General features: G+C 35.6%; 1 protein-coding gene across 1 annotated transcript; it reads right to left on the bottom strand.

The window, feature by feature from the left end:
• Positions 1 to 18,556: 18,556 nt before the first annotated feature.
• Positions 18,557 to 19,741, bottom strand: LOC126885419 (uncharacterized). The gene has a single exon (XM_050651988.1). The coding sequence runs from the start codon at positions 19,739 to 19,741 to the stop codon at positions 18,557 to 18,559; it is 1,185 nt and encodes a 394-aa protein (XP_050507945.1).
• Positions 19,742 to 20,557: the final 816 nt, after the last annotated feature.

The following is a 20,557-nucleotide window of genomic DNA, read 5'->3' as shown; positions in this document are numbered from 1 at the left end:
CTAGAAAAAAACATGGTGTATTTGGATTTTTTCTAACAGCTGTAAACCGTGAGAGACAAAGTTTTCAAAATAAAACCACAAAAATGTCATTCTCGAAAAAAATTTGTGATACGAGGTTTTCACACTAGCCATCGTTATATAGCCTAAAGATGGGGCTATAAGAAGAATATTATCGTTTTTTAGAAAAAGTTATGGGTTGCCTTTATAAAAGGGATCAAAATTTGACATAAGTTTGAACTAGATTTTCTCAAAAATGGCTCCAAGGAATTTGTTTATTTTTTGATATATTATTAATATCCTATCGGTAAATTTAATGACATTAGTTAGATTTCTTAACTCCACATAAGAGGGTAGTTATGAATTTTTATAAAAAAATATTCGAGTGCCCGTAACTTCCTTTGTAATAGAAACTAAAATTTGAAATTTTGCAGACATATATGGTACTTTATTATCTATTATTACAAAAAATTTTACCCAAAATATGGCTTCCTGTTGAACCGGAAATGAAAATATTTCTTAATTTTTTTAGAAACGCCCTGTATATTTTTACGGATTTTGAAATAATGCAAAATTATCTTTCCAATGACATAAAACTCGTTGCTATAGCTCAAAAACTCGAAAAGTTACAGTAAATAGAAATTTTGCTATAATCTTGTGTTTGTCCTCTCTCAGGCGATCGTAGCAGAGCATTATTATAGGGCATTCAATGAGGGTATTTGGCTCCGAACTCCATCTTACTACATCGATCTACTTTATATTTTCACAGTAGGTAGTGAATAGCTCAAGACTACTACTACCATTGTTTGATTTGCGTGTTTAGATAAAGTGCTATGTGGAAATGCGTTCAATGATTGTCCCCGTTTAGGATTTTGTCCTCTTCAGGGTTTGTAGTGAATGTTTAGTGTTGGCAGCAAAAACAAACAGTCCGAAAACACACTGGGGCAAGCGCCGTGTCCTGGTGTTTTTGGATCCTGTGGTGCCGGACGGTGGTGTCCAGAAGGCTAAGAAGACAACAGAGAAGAAAGTTTGATGGATTGTTGTTGGTTCCATAGACATTTACGTGTACTGTCCGTGCTTTGCTCTCGACCAGTCTCCCTAGAAACCATTGTACAACGACAGGCGAACCTGCGTCCCTCGTCGGCGGTCAGGAGGTGGCTTTGAGCGCGGCGTGGACAGTGTGCGTTCGAGTGGAGAAAATAGTTGCGGCTATTTTCTTGGGACGAACAGGTATAATTGTGCAATGAAGTTGGGAAACCGCAAAAAACCAACTTCTCCCTGTTCGGGGTAGGGAAGAGGAGATGTTAAAGGTGGGTACGGTAGGCTAACGGGGTAGCCTCGAGGATGTTTTCGTACTCTACCGGGAGTTCGTCAATGCATGTTTGCATTAGAGCGGACGGTAAATGAATCTTTTTGCGTTTGGGCTTTCGGTAGAGTACGTGGCCGGAAGATGAACAGGAACATTTGAGAGATTCTTGTGTGTCGGAGGGGGGGCCGTTGATTACTTTGATTGTGAAGTTCCTGTTCAGAGAGTTTATTCTCTCGGTTATTTTGGGGATGTTCGAGATGTTATGGATTTCGTTTGAGGGATATCGCCAGTGCTCATAGTTACATCTACGCAAGATTCGACGTTCAGCGCTCAACAACCACTCTTGTTTTGCTCTAGCGCAGAGAGAGTAAAGGCAAGATTTATACTCCATGACGGGTCGAATAAAGGTCTTGTAAGTGTGAATGAGAGTCTTCTTATGTGTCTTGCCAATTCGTCCAGAGAGAGAGTTGAGAAGTCTGGCCCTGTTCCTTACCCTATCTAAAGTTGCCTTTAGATCTGCGTTCCAGTTAAGAGTCCTGGTGAACAGAACTCCTAAATAGTTCGCAGTCGGGCTAACAACAAGCCTTTCTCCCAACAGTCTCAGAGGATATTGGTCGTCTTCATTAATTATGATTCTATGTGACACAGAAGGGGCGCGAAACACAATTGTTGTTGTTTTGTTCGCGTTCAGCGTGACTCTCCACTTACAACACCATTCGCCGACGCCGTCCAACAGAGCCTGGGCTCTTCTGAAGAGGAGTCTTGGGTTGTATCGAGAGGTTGTTGTGAGCAGAGCCGTGTCGTCTGCATAGAGAAACAGCCGAGTGCCTGGGATATTTTGGTTGGTGATATCGCTGTTGTAGATGATGTATAACAGCGGTGCTAGGACTGAACCCTGGGGAACTCCAGCTTGTGGAGTGAAGGGTGTGGACTTTTGATCACTTATTTTCACTCTCACAGTTCGGTTGTGGAGGTATGAGTGTACAATTTTGATAAATTGCAATGGTAGCCCGATGTCCAGAAGCTTCCGAACAAGTCCGTCATGCCAGACCTGATCGAAAGCCTTCTGCACATCCAGGAATGTGGCTATGGCGAATGAACCATCGTTGATGGTTTGAGTAACTTTAGTAGTGAAATCAGTTATTGCATGTTTGGTAGATTTACCTGTCTGGAATCCGTATTGAAATTTTGGTATGATATTGTGGTTTTCGAGAAAGTCATTGAGCCTCTCTTTTAGGATTAGCTCAAGAACTTTGCCCAGAGTGTTGATTAAAGAAATTGGTCTATAGGATTCCACGTTGGTTGGGGGTTTGCCTTTTTTCAAAAGCATGATGGTATTGGCCACTTTCCAAGGAGTAGTGAAGTGGCTGTTTTTGAGACATGCATTGAATATTTTAGTTAGAAGAGGGATGATACTCTCTGGAAGTTTTTTGAGGCATCTTCGGTTGATGCAATCAGGTCCGGGAGCGCTGTTTTTACCTATTTGGCAAAAGCTCTCCGTTTCCCTGTTTGTGAGGGGGTCCATGATAGGATCATAGACTGGAACGTGGTGATTGAGAGTAACATTTACTATGTATTCTGTGTTGAGTTTAAACAAGTGATCAAAGTTCGGGTTGTCTGGAGTTTGAAAATTGGTTTGAAGCGAATTTTTGAATGCTTCGGCTTTCCCTTCTGGGGAATTGATTATGTGATTATTGACCAACAGATGAGATGGTTGAGATAATTTTTGTTTTGTTAGGACTTTGAATTTGTGCCAGAATTTACTACCGTCTCTGTAGTCCAGTTTTGAGGTAGTATCTTCCCACCGGCGAGCCGTTAGGTCAGATATCTCTCTCTTTATCCTGGCGCAGATTCGGTTGTATTCTGTTTTGATTAGTGGGTTTCTGTTGGCCTTATATTGACGTAGAAGACGTCTTTTTTGTTGAATTTTGGCAATGATGTATTGAGGTAGTGCCGGTGATGTATAGGTTATTTGTTTGAGTGGAAATGCGTGCGTGATTGCCTCGGTGATGAGGTTCTCAATTTCGGTTGCACTAGTGTCGATACTATCATTAGTGTCGAGTTCGCCTAACATTGGAAGATTTTGAGTGATGAAATTTTTGAATTCAGTCCAGTTAGCGTGACGATAGTCTCTTATATTTCTTGGAGGGTAGGGTTGTTTTGAAGTTAGTATGTCAGTGTTGACAAGAAGTGGTACGTGGTCTGACGTTATTGAGTCACCGATGTGGCATCTATCCTCGAACCGATCCAGAATGTTACTAGTAACTAGGATGTGGTCAACAATAGAAGCCCCAGCAGCGTTCAGAAACGTGTATTCAGTGTTGGTGATTCGAGAGATTGGAAGGTCTAGTAGTAAATCCGTGAGGCGGATGCCTTCTGGGTTTTGACGGTGATCACCAAACTGAGTGTGTCTACAATTCAGATCGCCCATCAACACGGCCTTGCCGAGCCTTGAAAAATACTCTAGCAAATGCCTGTTGAGTGGTTGATCCGGGTGTTTGTAGTAAGAGACTATCGTGAGGGTTTCGTTGTTGGGGATGTGCACGTCAACTGCCAGGAAGTCCACTTCTGGTGGACGAAAATTTTGTGGGAATGTATGTATGCTGTGTGGTATTCCGTGTTTAACGAGAATACCATTCCCGCGTGAAACCTGACAGCGGCTTCGATGGATGATCGAATATCCTGCGAAGTGTGGATCGCTTTTCGACAGAGTATCTGTGAGTGCAAGGATTTGAATGTTATGCTTCGACAGGATATTCTTGATGAGGGGTCTCTTTTTGGAGAGACCCTGACAGTTAACTGCACCTAGGGTGAAATCCATAAAGGGGGGGTTTAGTTGTTCGGGCTGAAGGCCAGTTTGATCTGGCTGCCATGTCCATGGATCACGGTTGAGTGATCATAGATCTGGCTGACCAGGTTAGCGGTGATTGTAGCTATTTGTTCCCTGAGTTCAGGCATCAAGTTCAACAGAAGCGTTGTTTGAATCAGTATGATGTTTTGCGTCTCCAAAGGCATAGCGTGTGGTGGAAATGATCTTTCAACCATGAGAGGTTGAATTTCTTGGGCGGAGGATGGGACTGTGTGTCTGTCGGGACACTTGTTTGAATATGCAGGGTGGTCACCGCTACAATTCGGGTATTTGGGTTGCTCAGGGGTTTGGCAGGCACTTGATTTGTGGTTTCCGCCGCAGTGAGGACAGACGAAAGCTTTTTCACGGCATTCGTCGATGTTGTGCCCGTTCAAGCAGCATTTGTTGCAGTACTTCGGGGTTGGACGTACGGGATCGGAGCTGTGTGGGAGCTCGACGTTCTAAATTGTACCGTCGAAAGAAATGCCCCGGCTCAGTGCTTGTGTATATTTTTCCTGGGAATTGGTCACCACCTTGACCACCAAAGAGTCTCGCCCAAGCCTGTAGGATTTTACTCGCCACAGTTTGACGACTGGGAAGTCCTGTTCGGTGAGCAAAGCGGTGATCTCATCCTCGGAGTAGTCGGTTTCGACGCCAGTAATGCAGAGGAGGTATGTCGGGGAGTTGTTGGAATTGGATTGATTCCTGGTACGGCTTGTGACCGTAATCATTGTCTGGCCTGTGGCTTTACGGATAGTGGTTTCGATTTCCTCTGCATTTAGTAAATTGAATAATCGCATGTGAGCGATACCGTGGGAAAGGACTTTCATAGAGTGGATTTTATTATTTAGAAGGGGGTGGCGTTCAGTTGACGATAGAATGTTCGTTGCACGCAAAGGTCCGTTGGAAGGTCCTTAATTAAATATTCGTAGATCTTAGGGTTGTTCATGGAGTTGACTACGTTGGGATTGCGTGGGCGGGTGCTTGCTGCGGCAGCGTTGGCATATGATTTGCGTTGTCTTCTTTGGAAGACGAAGTCAGACGAATTGTTTTGAGCATTGTTTGGAGTTTGATTTGATTGTTGGGCTTGGTTTGTGGCTGATTGTTGTGATGTTTGTGAAGAAGATTGAGTAGATGTTTGTTTATAAGTTTGGTTTGATGTTTGAGATGATTGTGTGTGAGAAGAAGTTTTGGGCCGTGAAGAAGTGCGATGTTGTGATTTTGATCGATGAGAAGATGATGCTGATTTGGATCGTTGATTTGACGTTTCGGATGTTTGATTAGATTTTACCTTTGGAGTTGCGCCTTGCTTGATGTAATCCCTTGCTGCCTGAAGCTCACGGTACTCAGTATCGTACTTCAACAGCATGGGGTTTTCGGGGTCTTCCGCTCTCATGCATCGATAGCTCTGCCTAAACCTCGCCTGTGCCATAGCCAGGTCTGCATTTTCTTTAGCCAGATCCATCTCCGCCTGAGAGCGATTGTATTCGTTAGGGGGTGGTTTTTTGCCTTCTTCCTTAAGGCTAGAGTATTGGTTGGACGTTTCGACATTATCTTTGGTCGTCCGAGAACGGAGCGACCGGGTGGAATCAGATGATCTATCTCGGATAGACATGTCGTGCTTGGATTGGATGTCGGTTCAGCGAGTAGGAGGGCACCCCAGCCTCAGGGTGTTCTGAGGGGTAAACCCCAGGGATAAAGATGGCTTGTCCTATCCCTCCTAGCCTTTCCGATGTTTTGACAGTGACTATACTACCTGTGATATTGTGCAGTTTACCCTGCTGCTATTTGGTCCCTCGTTGAAAGCCTTTTTCAAAATTAGTTTGTACCCCGTACTGGCACTTGTTCTTGCAGCCGTGCGTGAACGCTGGGTAGAGTTCGGGGCGAGTGTATTGCACTCGAGCCCGGGGCCAGAGTATTCCTCTGAAACCCCACTATCCGTCTACCTTTGGTTTACACGGCCAAGCGTTGTTGGTTTTTCGGTGGGTCCAAACTAATTCCTTGGGGCTAACCGTGCTCTGCTATCTTCAGCAATTGATGCTCTCAAACTTCTCGCTGTTCGTCGTTATGAGTAGGGTGTGCAAGCAGTGACCTTACTACTCGACGTCCGAATCGAGAATGAACGAATAGCTCAAGAAACAAAATCTACCTTATATACTATGGCACTTTTTTCTGGGGCGGTTCCCACCCCTTTAAGGGGGTGGAAAATTTGTTGGTCAAAATAAGCACGGAAGTGGTTAGAGAACGTATTTCTAAGCAAAAACTGGTCTATACTTTTTTTGAGAACTCAATACTTTTTGAGTTATTCGTAGTTGAAAATTGGTCATTTTCATTGAAAAATGACACCTTTCGAAGGGTTTTTTGTGAATACCTTAAAAACTATGTATCGAACTAAAAACACTATATAAATTTTTTTTAGGTTATTCCATTCATAGGAGATTCTGACCAATAGAAAGCTACAGAAGTAAAAATTAAACTGATTATTTTTTAATGATTTTATCTTCCAATCGTATAGTAAGATATTTGATCAAGTGTTTAATTCTGTCCAATCAGATTAAAATTATACTAAGAATTATCTACTGTAGAAAATTACCAATAGAATTTTTTTAAGTAGATTGTTTCTGTTTAATGGCAACCAGTTTCCTAGTTTTGACAACTGTCACAAGAAAATATCCATAATATGCCTATTAACAAAATAATCTTACGAATGTTACACGACAATAAGAATAAATAAGAAAATAATGCTTCATTTTTACTCAAATTTGTTGTCATTGTCTATTACCAGACAACAAATTTTCGAAAAACTGTCTCATTATTTTCAATTTATTCTCACTCTCTTGTGATAGTATACCCGATAATTTTTGATAATTGCCCGTCGTCAAGTATATTAGGTCAGATGCCCTTCGTTGCTATGACAAAATACATTCAGTGACATTAATGACAATTAATGTTTTAAAAATTATAAAAGTGATGACTTTCAACCGTCAGATATTTATACCAACCGTGTGTTTAATTTAAATTTTGGTTTTGAACAGTTTTATTAATGAAATAATCGCAACAAATTGCACTCGATCTCTAAAATTAATATAGAATTTTTGCCCTCGTGACACTTTGAAAACTGTCAAAGTGTCACTCGGGAAAAATTCAATAATTTTAGAGCTCTTGTGTAATTACTACTGATTATAAATAATAACAAAAAGATTCGTTCCTTCGTAAATGTTCTATTTATAATACAAAAAGGGATATGGTACATGAAAAGAGTTTGTTTTTTGGTGTATGCTCAAATTGGTGTATTCAACTTGAAATAACAGAAGAACGGTAGGTTTTAGGTGTATAATGCTACCAACGCTTTTTGTAGTGTTTGAAAAGGCCTTTAAAACGAGCATCGTTAAATATCGGTTGAAGTCAAATGAAGTGAGATATGGTGCAAAAAATATATGGCTAATATACTTTAAGGAAAAATGAGAAGTACATAAATTTAACCCCTCATCCACCAGAATTTAAATGCATTGTTTTTCTTCTGCAATACCTTTAAATAAGTTGAACGGGTTTAAAATAAATGATTTTTGTAAAAAATGTGATCAAATTATAGAATGCATTTTTAAATTTTCTTAAAAATCTTCCTTTTTCTTTATGTAATTCGAAAATAAAAATGTTCCACCCCGAGAAGTTGTGGGAACCACCCTCATGATAAAAGTGCCATAGTATATAGGATAGACTTTGAATTAGGTGATTGGGCTACTCCCAAAATTTCATTAAAATCCATGCAGTTGGATAGGATTCGGAGGTAATATCTTGTTCTTAATCTCGCGCATTGACTGGCGTAATAGAAATAGAATGAAATGCAAATATTGTAAACTATTAATTTCTTAGAAAAATTATCTAATTTGAAATGAAAGTATGACTATAATATTCTATTGACTAATGCAATAATCTATACATCTATAGTGTGTTCCCGAAATATGGCATCGAACATTTTCTCAAATACAGGAATTAATGATGCGTAGAACCATAAAATATTTTCAAGTATACAAGGTGTTTCTAAAATATGAAAATAACGAATAACTTTGTTATTTTTATAGAATGCCAGTATCTAGTACAATAACGATAATAGATCGGTACGATAAAGTTCTCGGGCGGCCCCTCCGTCCAGCGTTTTTTGGATTTTTATAAGATATAGTTTAGCTAAGTATATTTTTTTCGATCAAATATTTACTTTTTGAGTTATTTGCGAAAAAACGTCTAAAAACGTAGTTTTTTTGTCGGAAAATAAACAACTATTTATAATGGGAAATAAGCCACAATTTTACCAAAAAAAAATATTTTATTAAGTATTAAAATATTAAAATATTTTATTTAGAAATATTTTGTATTTTGACAACCAAACCCGATTTGGGCTTCGAAACGTTACTAAAATATTTTTTTTGTAAAATTGTCGCTTATTTCCCATTATAAATAGTTGACTATAAAAATGCCACAAGGAAATAGCTTCAGAACAACAGGAAGATAAACATTTTCAATCGCAAATAACTCGAAAAGTGTTGACTTGCCTAAAAAACTTTATAGAACAAAAGTTGCTGAAAATCGGTCAACTTATCCATTTGCGGTCTTATCTTGAACATATTTTTTTCACCTCCAAGGAGGGGTGACTGTCACCCTTCAAGTAAAAGCAACCATTGGCACAATTTCAACGTTGAAATGGAGGGTAATTAGAACCTAAATCCAAATTTTCATCCAGTTCGGAGTTGTCCCTGAAAATTACACTGTATCGCCGTATTTCCCGTTCACTTACTGGGCTATTAAGAAAATGCAGTTACATAAAATTATAAAAATATTTACGTTTATGACTCTAATTCTAAATAAGAAAATAAATTAAAAATATACTATGCTGATGAGCCCTTATTAAGTTTATTGTGCTATAAGCGTTATAACCAGCTGCACTGGCTTTAAATAAATGATACAAAATGAACAAACCTATTAAAATTAATTGATATTTAATGATTATTTAAAACTTAGCTACCTTATTGGTTTATTATTTGAATTATTCTCTCAGTCCCTTCGGAACAATGTTGAATGGTAGTCATGGAAATATATAATATAAAGATGATGACTCAAAAGGGTATAGTTGCATTCGAAATAAATATGTTGATAATTATTTATTTTTATTTTTTAGATGATACGTTGTTCCTTCTTAGATATTTATGGGGTATCAGTATTTTTACGAAGCCTTGGTTTCGATGTCTCTGCAAACTTACTGTTGTGCTTCATTTAACAACGATATTCACTTCATTTCTACAAGTAGTTGGAAAGTCTAGTTTATTATTTACAGCCTTAACATTTCCCGTAAGTAAAACTAAATAATAAAAATATTGTAGATTTTAGATGCAAAAGCACACAATGTAGATTATATTTATATAGTTGTACAGGTATCAGTCTCACGGTATTTTTAAAGTCATGGGTTGTATAAATTAACCTAACATCATTTCGCCGGTTCGAAATAAGAGCGACGTAACTGCAAAAAGCCAAATTCCTCAGGAGAGCAAAAAAATTTTTTTTTAATATACAGGGTGATTGATTAGTGTGAGGAAGCTCAGTAGATCTGTTATAGTAAAAATTACAAAAAAAAATTATTGACAAAAATTGTAGGCACCTTTATACTCCACATTTTAAAATTAGTTACAATCTTACAGGGTGTTCCATAAGATGGTGGCAGACCAAACTTTTGTTTTTTTTTAAATGGAACACCCTGTATTTGATTTTAAATTTGAAATCTGCTTCACTTCCACATCACAACAATGTAAAGTTTTATTATGTTATACCGGGTATTTAAAAAGTTATAACCAATATTACCTGAAAATCGTATCAAGTTTAACTCCCTGTATAATTAAAAAGGAGTATAGGAACATTGATCTGTTTCAACCATAGTTTTTTAATAATTATTAAAAATTATAAATCATATTCTTTTTTTATAATATTCGTTAAATCAAATACAGGGTAAGTCAAAATGCAAGTACATTATTTTCTTGGTAATTTGAAATAGAACACCCTGTATTTTATATCTCTATCGAAAAGTACTACTATCGTACTTCAAATTTTATGAAGTACTCCCTATACCTAAAGTTATCAGTTTTCTAGATATTTTTATTTTTCCATCAAAGTATTAACTTGGTAGATATTTTAACGTTTACCAATAATTATTGAGAGTTGGCCATGATTGATTTTTCAGAAACTGACAGTTTGACATTATTGTTTATTAATTCAGTATTCAGGTACACCGTAAATTAGCAACAATTATTATTTAGCAATTCAGTAATTAATTCAATTTAAATTAGCAATAATCAATTTTGCTACTGATGAAATGGTAGATATGATCTGGATTTTGGAGGAATGCAATAAAAATTCATTACTATCAGATAGAATTGATCAAGAACGGTTTCCAGATAGGCGACAACATAGGCAAGATACATTTGAAAAATTGAAAGATCGATTTAACCGCACTGGTTCAGTAAATTATGAAAAACATCAACGAACAAAATCTAGTGAGGAAAACGAAATGAGTGTGTTGATGGCAGTTACAGAAAACCCACACACAAGTATAAGGAGTATTTCCAATGAACAAGGACTTAGTTACTACTCTGTTCAAAACATTCTATCTAAAAACAAGATGCACCCTTATTATATTTAAATGCACCAAGAATAGCACAAACAAATAGTATTTTGTGAATGGGACTTAGAAAAAATTAATGAGCAGAGAGTTTTTGATTATGTCCTATTTGGTGATGAAGCTACATTCCATCGAAACGGTTTTGTTAATACACATAACTTTCACTACTATTCAACAAGTAATCCATACCACATAGTAACACGTAGTCAAACAAGATGGTCTCTAAATGTATGGGGAGGTATCGTCGGTAACCATGTAGTAGGACCATATTTTTTTGAAGATAACTTAAATGGTGGGATTTACTTAGATTTTATCGTAAATCAGTTACCGATATTACTAGAAGAGGTTCCACTTATGTGGTTTCTACATGACGGTGCTCCTGCGCACCACAATGAATTAGTACGTGGTGAACTTAATGATCAGTTTGGTGAAGGATCGATCGGAAGGGATGGACTGGTAAGATAGCCCCCAAGGTCAAAAGATTTCAATAAAATTGACTCATTTTTTTGGGGTTACATTAAGAACGAAGTATATAAAATACCTCCAACAACAAGGGATGATATGAAAAATAGAATCCGAATTGCATTTCAAAATATTTCTTTACAATTGCCTAATAATGAAAGCAACTCTTTCAATGACCGCTTTTAAGTATGCATAGATGTTTTGGGAGGTCATTTTGAACACCTTACTTAAGTAAGATAAGTTAAAATTACTTTTGTTTTTTATTTTTGTATGTATTATTCTTTTTTAATTTTCCGTCGGTTATTTTTCATAAATTTTATTTGAAATAAATTGTTTTCTTTTCTGTGTCGTTATTTCATTACTGAATTAATAAACAATAATGTCAAACTGTCAGTTTCTGACAAGTCAATAATGGCCAACTCACAATAATTATTGGTAAACGTTAAAATATCTATCAAATTAATACTTTGATGGAAAAATAAAAATATCTAGAAAACTGATAACTTTAGGTATATGGAGTACTTCATAAAATTTGAAGTACGATAGTAGTACTTTTCGATAGAGATATAAAATACAGGGTGTTCTATTTAAAATTACCAAGAAAATAATGTACTTGCATTTTGACTTACCCTGTATTTGATTTAACGAATATTATGAAAACTAATATGGTTTATAATTTTTAGCAATTATTAATAAACTATGGTTGCAATAGGTCAATGTTTCTATACTCCCTTTTAATCATACAGGGAGTTAAACTTGATACGATTTTCAGGTAATATTGGTTATAACTTTTTAAATACCCGGTATAACATAATAAAACTCTACATTGTTGTGATGTGGAAATGAAGCAGATTTCAAATTTAAAATAAAATGCAGGGTGTTCCATTTAAAAAAACATAAATTTTGTCTGCCACGATCTTATGGAACACCCTGTAAAATTGTAACTAATTTTAAAATGTGGAGTTTAAAGCTGCCTACAATTTTTGTTAATAACTTTTTTTTTGTAATTTTTACTATAACAGATCTACTGAGCTTCCTCGCACTAATCAATCACCCTGTATATAATATATTCTGCGTAACTTGGAACCATATGGGAAACTTTTTTAATATCAATTTTACGAAAAAAAGTCATTCCTTATAAAGTGCTCTGCATAGTCTAAAACCTAAGATGCAATCATCAGATATCAAATTTTGTCAACAGTATACGAGGTATGTAAAAAAATATGAATTTCGCTCAAAAGCAAACTACCTTTATATTTCAAAATATCAAAAAATTTTATTATGAAAAGTTATTTGTAATTAAAAATCCTATTCAAATATGCAATAACAGCCTTCTAACTTGAAAAAAAAATTCTGAAATTTTCCTAAATTACCGATTCCGAACATCATTTTTATTTATTAGACATGTACCTAATAACTCTTTTATTAATAATTTTAAGTAAAAAAGTGATTCTTCATAAAAATCTGTGCATGGTCTAAACCTCAAGATGCAACCATGAGTTATCCAAGTTTGTTAATTTTATACGAGGTGTGTCAAATAATATGAATTTAGAAAGAATTCTTTCTAAATTCATATTATTTCACACATCTCTTACAAAATTAACAAACTTGGATAACTGATAGTTGCATCGTGAGGTTTAGACCATGCACAGATTTTTATGAAGAAAAACTTTTTTTCTTAAAATTATTAATAAAAGAGTTATTACATGTCAAATAAATAAAAATGATGTTCGGAATCGGTAATTTAGGAAAATTTCAGAAATTTTTTTTTCGAGTAGAAGGCTGTTATTGCATATTTGAATATGGTTTTTAATTACAAATAACTTTTCATAATAAAATTTTTTGATGTTTTGAAATATAAAGGTAGTTTGCTCTTGAGCGAAATTCATATTTTTTGACATACCTCGTATACTGTTGACAAAATTTGATAGCTGATGATTGCATCTTAAGTTTTAGACTATGCAGAGCACTTTATAAGGAATGACTTTTTTTCGTAAAATTGATATTAAAAAAGTTTCCCATATGGTTCCAAGTTACGCAGACATCCTGTATAGGGATTAAATGAGGAGTGATCGTCCTTGAGCAGCGGTATGGCGTTTATTGTTACAATAATGGCTTCTATTTTTATCCCTAATAGTTTGAATTTTATTTCCTTAAATTAATTCCCCCATTTCAATCCTTTTTACAGTTGCGTCATTCTTCTTCTAAATTTTTCTAAATATTTAAAATAGTGTTTAAATAAAGAGTAACCGTTCGGAGCGCGTATTTCCGTTTGCGTGTTCATTTCAAAACATTGCGGTTTTGAAACGGACACCGAAACGGTGATACATATCTAGTTCCAAAAAAGTGTTGATTTGAAATCGCCAACCCCCGAAATGTGCACGGGTTTGTACCGAAACATGTGGCGTTGGAATGCTACAAACAAGTGCGTAGAACTAATAGGTCTATTATTCGTTGCACGTGCTCAACTTAGCTTTGAGGGTCGTGTTGTTGTGTATTTAAGTCAATTATTTAAGGTGCATTCGTAACTCGTTGGATCCATGGTATTTTCAAAATCCTTCTATTGCACCATATTTCAAATGTTTCCAACTTCTTTATGTTGTCTACTTTCAGTGTCCATCTTTCCATTCAATACAAAAAAGTCGAGAACAGGTAGCATGGTAAGGCTCTTATTCTCGGTTCCAGAGAAAGGTCTCGATTAACAAACATTTTTTTCGTTTTTAAACGCTTTTATTTCGTTCAGTAGTTTGCGTCAAATTTTTAGACGTTAATTTAACTGCCATTTCTCCAATGCAAATTTATGAAAATTTGCAGATATATGCATTCGAGGGAATAATTCACGAATAGTCAATAAAAAAAATTGTTTTTATGTTTGTTAATTGCTTAAATAAAAAAAACGATTTTAATGGAAAATGCTAAAATTCTCTCGTTTTTTACAATGTAAAAACTTGGAACTTTTACGGATTACAGCTAATGATATGAACTAGACATAATTTCACTTTTTACGTTAATTGTTTACGCTATACTTCATAAATAAACAATAAAGTTTCAAATTTTTTGTCGATTCCGACTACTTTTCATGTTAGTACATCATATGTTTTATATATATTTTAATAAACATGACGATATATTTTAATGTTTGAAAAGTGTAAGTCTAAAAAGTAAAAAATAAAAAATATAAAAAAAAATTAAGAAACGCTTTTCTTTAGTTACGAGTGACTAAAATTAAAAATAGTATAAAAAAATCAACCAAAAAGCAAAAAATAAAAAAAATTGAAAAAATCTAACACATTCGTTAAAGAAAAGCGTGGGGCGAAAACCGTTTATTCGATGAAGACGCGCCACGCTTTTCTTTGACGGATGTGTTAGATTTTTTCTTTTTTTTTATTTTTTGCCTTTTGGTTGATTTGTTTTTATACTATTTTTAATTTTAGTCACTCGTAACTAACGAAAAGCGTTTCTTAAATTTTTTTTTTATATTTTTTATAAATGCTTTTCTTGCAATTTCGATTCGTGTCCTGATTTCTCCACCTTGGTCGTTGTTTTCTGTTACCCAGGTTCCCAGATATTTGTAGTTATTCACTCTTTCTACTTGTTTTCCCTCGATATCTAGCCTTCCTGCTGTATGTTGCTTAGAATTAATCATGAACTTGGTTTTCTTAACGTTCATTCGTAGTCCACATTTTATACTGACTTGATGTAACCTATTTAGGTACTACTCGTTGCAGTGCTTCTAAACTGTCTGCAAAAATAGCGGTGTCGTCTGCGAATCTTATGTTTTTCAAGAATTTTCCGTCTATTGATATACCCTGTTCTTCCTCTGATATTGCTTCCTTAAAAATACCTTTATAGCTAAAAATATGTTTGCTGAACAATAATTGTTTAGCTGAAACTAAAATATGTTTTTAATATATGTAAGACTTTTAGTACTTATACAGTACGCTGGAATAAGTGTTGCCCCCCCCCCTGTTAACTTGTTTATTTTAAGAATATAAGCAAAACGCTCGGACAGGTCGATTTTTAAACTAATCATAGTATATCATAGCATCAACGTTTCGACCTTTACGCGATCCCTCTTCAGGTGACAGGCATAATTTTGATTTTTTTAAATGGTAAAGTACATCATGTGACACCTCATTTAACAGCTTTTAAAATACTGATTTCAAAAATGTATAATACTTTAATCCTTTTTGATATCGCAGGCCCAAAATTTCGGTCGAACTCTTTTTAAATGCATTTATTTTTTTCGAATTCTGAGAATACTAATGAGTATTTTTGAAAAATTTAAACGCAGAATGAAAGATTAGATTATTACCGAGGGCTGATATTCCCTTAGAATAAACAAAAAGTTTCTTTTGAATGATATATTTGAAATTAAAAATCACACACTAAATTTTCTCTTTTTTCCACCGCTGTGACTTATTAAAATAAACATTATAGGAGTTCTCAGGGACTTTGGACCATCGAGAATAATGTAATATTTCATTCTGCGTTTAAATTTTTTAAAAATATTTATTAGTTTTTTCAGGATTCGTAAAAAATGATTGCATTTAGAAAGAATTCTACCGAAATTTTGCGCCTACGCTCTCAAATAGGATTAACGTATTATACATTTTTGAACTCAGTATTTTAAGAGCTTTTAAATGAGGTGTCGCATGATGTACTTTCCTATTTAAAAAAATCAAAGTTATGGCTGTCACCTGAAGAGGGATCGCGTGAAGTTCGAAACATTGATGCTATAATATACTATGGTTAGTTTAAAAATTGGCCTGTCTGAGCGTTTTGCTTATATTCTTAAAATAAACAAGTTAACAGGGGGGAGGCAACACTTATTCCACCGCACTGTAGATATTGTTGTGCATTACTACAAAATGTATACGTATCGTAGTAGAAGGGATATGGGAATCTGAGATCCAAGATGGCGGCCAGCTTGATGGCTAGGATGGCGTTGAGGCCGTAGAAGTAGCCTCTGGTGATGTACAAGAAGAAGTACACCCTGTAGTTATAAAAGAACCCTGTCGTTATACAAGAAGTACACCCTGTCGTTATACAAGAAGTACACCCTGTCGTCATAGGGGTGAGAAGTAGACGTGTTACAATGAATAATCGGCGGACAGTTTGATGGCGTTGAGGCCGTAGCCTCTGATGATGTACAAGAAGAACCCTGTCGTTATAAAAGAACCCTGTCGTTATACAAGAAGTACACCCTGTCGTCATAGGGGTGAGAAGTAGACGTGTTGCAATGAATAATTTGCGTTCGGCGGACAGTTTGATGGCGTTGAGGCCTCTGGTACAAGAAGAACCCTGTCCCTGTCGTCATAGGGTGAACGGGGCCTCCGGGGTGTGTGAGGTAAAAATTGCATGGCGTTATGTAACAAAATTAGGCAATGTAGATACGGTGTTGGCAAGCCAAAAAGCAACGATTATATTTTTTAGTATTATAATTTCATTTTATTCATACAAACGAATGCACCCCGCCTGCATTCTACATTGCAAATGTGCTTTTAGAATTCAAAGAAAAATACGTGAGTACCTACAAGTAATAAAAATATATTTAATATTGCAATGTGGAAAATACGCTGACGCAACAGCAACTATAAATATTATATGTCGTTCCCACGAATTAAGTGAACCGCACCGGATACACTCACATTCCAATGATGTCATACGTTAATGCACGTGTGGTTTCAACGAATTGAGTGAACCGCAAGTATTTTTTAATGGCTTGCAAATTACTAGTTAAAGGATGTAATTAAAACTTAAATATGTTCACGAGGCTTGCAATGTGGAAAATACGCTGACGCAATATGGCAGCAAATTCTATAAATATTATGCACATGTCGTTCCCACGATTGCGTTTATTGTATAATTAGTAATAAACAGATGCAGAAAATATAATGACGCTTGCTAATAGAAAATTCCAATTAAGATTCACATACTATTTAACACATAAATATTTTATTATTAGGAACAGGTCAGGACTAAGGAAAATTTCAAACAAATATAAAATTAATATATATGTATATTTATATATTAGTTTAAGTAAAAGATGTTTCATTTCATCAATGTCTTCCGTGCAGTGTAGATTGGTAGAGTTTTGCGAAAAAATACAAAAGTTGAAAGCGGATATACAGTGGTACGAAGATAGAACCGCAATTGAAAAACGATTTGCAGAGTTTCATTTGTCTACAAGAAAACTACCAAAAACACAATACCCATTAAAAAGAATTCAACCAACAAGATGTCTCAATTAACGGCATCGTTTATCATTCTCACAGCTATTGTTAACAATGTCCTTTATACAAACGTTCCAAACAATGTTAAGAACATAGCGATATGTTTTAACGATGTAAAAACTGATTGTAATCGAACTGAATGGACTCTAATGGATCATGAAGTGGTGAATTATGGCCAGCTTCCAATATTTTTCAAAACGATACCAAAGTCGGGAGGAGCATTCTACAAGATCAAGTTAATATCCCCAAATAACACTGAAAGTGATTCAAAATGGAGCAAAACTAATAATGATGATGACATCGTCCAATATGGTTCATTGATTATACTGTTAACAATAATATTAGTAATAAATGTATTTCTAGCGGTTAATATCATTATAAAATTTTTTGTAAGTCGCAAATGCAAATCATCTTGCATTAAAATAAATATGTAAAAAAGGAAGGCAGTGTTTTTTTAAATAAAACTAAAACAATACTTTTAATCTTTTATTCAAAAACCTAATTTACATAGGTAATATTTTTTCACAAAACCATTGGCGGTGGTGATCCACATTTCTCTCGGTGCAGGAAAATAGTCCAGTTGTGTGACAAGGATTGGCATTCTGAATAAAGTTTCCAGTATCAAGGGGTGTATCATCAAATTTACAAACCTCAATAATGGTGGGAAAAACTCCAAAAATATGACATTTCTTTTGTAGAAATTCCACTTTTTGTTCTCCGCGAACGTAGATGTAATCAGCTGCATACAACAACTTAGATTCTAGTATTTCATTTATTTTTGAATATTCAACATCCCCATTGGAATACCGAAGACCGTGCAGGTGTCTCTCCAAGTAAGATACAGTCTTCTTATCTTTATTACTCAATGTAGCAAACGGTTGTGGAGACGTAAATATGTAATGGCATCGTTTATGGCCAATTTCAATGGTAAGCTCTTTGGGTACAAACCACCCATCTATGGTGAATCCTTGTATGTCAACTAATGCGATCCTCATGATGTTGCGATCAATACTGAAAGACATAGTTGTAGATTGTCCTATTTAAATTATATTTTTGACAACTTCAGTTAGTGGAAAGTATTCGAGTAGGCTGTCGTGAACAATTAAACAGTAAGCTCGAGTACCTGCTGGAAAACCTTCATCTGCTTCGATTTCCAACTTAACATCGACAGTTCCAGATCTAAACGATGTATCATCCTGCTTGGAACAGTCAAAAACAAAGAATTCAGTATAATTGTAGTGAGCTATAGCGTAATCATTTTTTGTGAAATCCAATTGCATTCTCTCGTTAGGCCAATAGTCACCATTAATAACCACTCGTACGCTGGACATTCTAATGTGATCGAATAGCGTCGGATCAGCGTGAATATCATCTCGTTTAGAAGTTTGAAAAGCTACAATAACGTAGCGTGGACGTTCAACAGCTGAAGTTGTCTTTACACTCCATATCTCTCGTCGAGATCCTGCCGTAAGTGAAGGTAGTTCATTGAGCTCCCATTTACGGAAAGGTATGGTTATCGGTGTATTATCCTTAATCGGAGTCATTAATTCGATTTTCACATCATCATTGGGAAAGACATGTTTGACCTTGAGTTCCATGCTGGCGATGGTTAATGATACTGTTGTTACCGTCGTGGAACCAGTAGGTTCTTGGACAACAATGCAATCTTTATCATTACGCGCTCTAACAAAGCGAAACACTTGACGACCATAGGTTAATTTAGTGTAATCGTTGAAAATGTTGAAAATATGTTTGATTGGAATCAGTAAACTAAAGGCGTCCCCTGTTAAATGTGGATAATTCGGATAGTTCCATCCTGCAGTACTGAGAAATTTGGAATCTTCAGGTGTATAACACAACAAACTGCGAATAGTGCTGACTACACCTGGATCTCGAACTATTTCCATGTCATGTGAACTTTGGATGTATGTACAGGTATCAAACAAGAAGGATCCAGCATTCGGTGCAAGAGAAACAGTTCCATTACCAGCTTTCTTGATACTTCCTTTAATTTCTAAAAGTGTGTCGTGTATCGCAAAAAATGCATCTGATTGATTTATGATAAACTCGACAACATCACTATTATTAAATGACTTGATGTAAGGTGTATATGTACGAAATTCTTCTTTTCTAATAGTATCGTCGAACCGGGGTTTTTGGTAAAGATCGAAAATATGTGGTTCCTGCTGATGAACCTGGCGTCGAATATAGTGACGTTTTGGCATTCTTCAGCCGTAATCCAATGGAAACAAGAAAAACTTTATTGTCAGCAGACACGTCACGTCCCATGCAGGATCCGTGTGAGACTAATGAATATGGATGTGTAGAGTTGTGTTTTATATCTAAACCCATCTATCGTTCCTTAACATCCAAATGCAGAGTACTTTTCTCTCCTCTAAAGTTGACTGGTCTTAATTCTTGATCGACTACACTAACGGTAATTTTGGTAATTTCACGTATGCTGCTGCTTACTGGTATGTATATAGGGTTATGAGGACGTTCATCAATAGCAAACCCTGGATCAACACTAAGTGGAAAATGTAGAATAGTGTGCGCAGGTCTGTCCTCGTAGAAGGCTCCTTCGGTAATGTTGCATTCAAAAAGTAGACTTGATACTTTTATAATGTTTACAGGTTGATCTGAAGAATGCAGTGTACCTGGCGCCAATATTCTATTTGAGGAGAAACCCAATAATTTACCAAGACTATCATCTTTCTCGAAAGTAATGGTATGCTCTTGAAAGAAAATTTCACATTTAAGCGTATTATTGTTCGGTCTTAAAGTGAACTCCTGAACTGAATTGTATTTAGTGTGTAATGCACTTCGAATGTACGCTTCGATATTGGTAATTTCATAACATCCGGATGGAATGTCGATATGGTGCAACTTTTTACGATCATTTTGCTCATAGAAATAAAATTTTTCACCATCGATGTTTGGGATTGAATTAAATGTATGAAATCCCAACACTGCTACATAATACTGCTGAAGTGGATCAAGTACAAGAGGCACTTGAGGAGTAAACGAAAATTCGTTTGTAG

This window comes from Diabrotica virgifera, chromosome 5, assembly GCF_917563875.1.
Source record: "Diabrotica virgifera virgifera chromosome 5, PGI_DIABVI_V3a".
Taxonomy (NCBI): Eukaryota; Metazoa; Arthropoda; class Insecta; order Coleoptera; family Chrysomelidae; genus Diabrotica; species Diabrotica virgifera.
The sequence above is the reverse complement of the archived record's forward strand: the minus strand, read 5'-3'. Positions and strand labels throughout refer to the sequence as shown.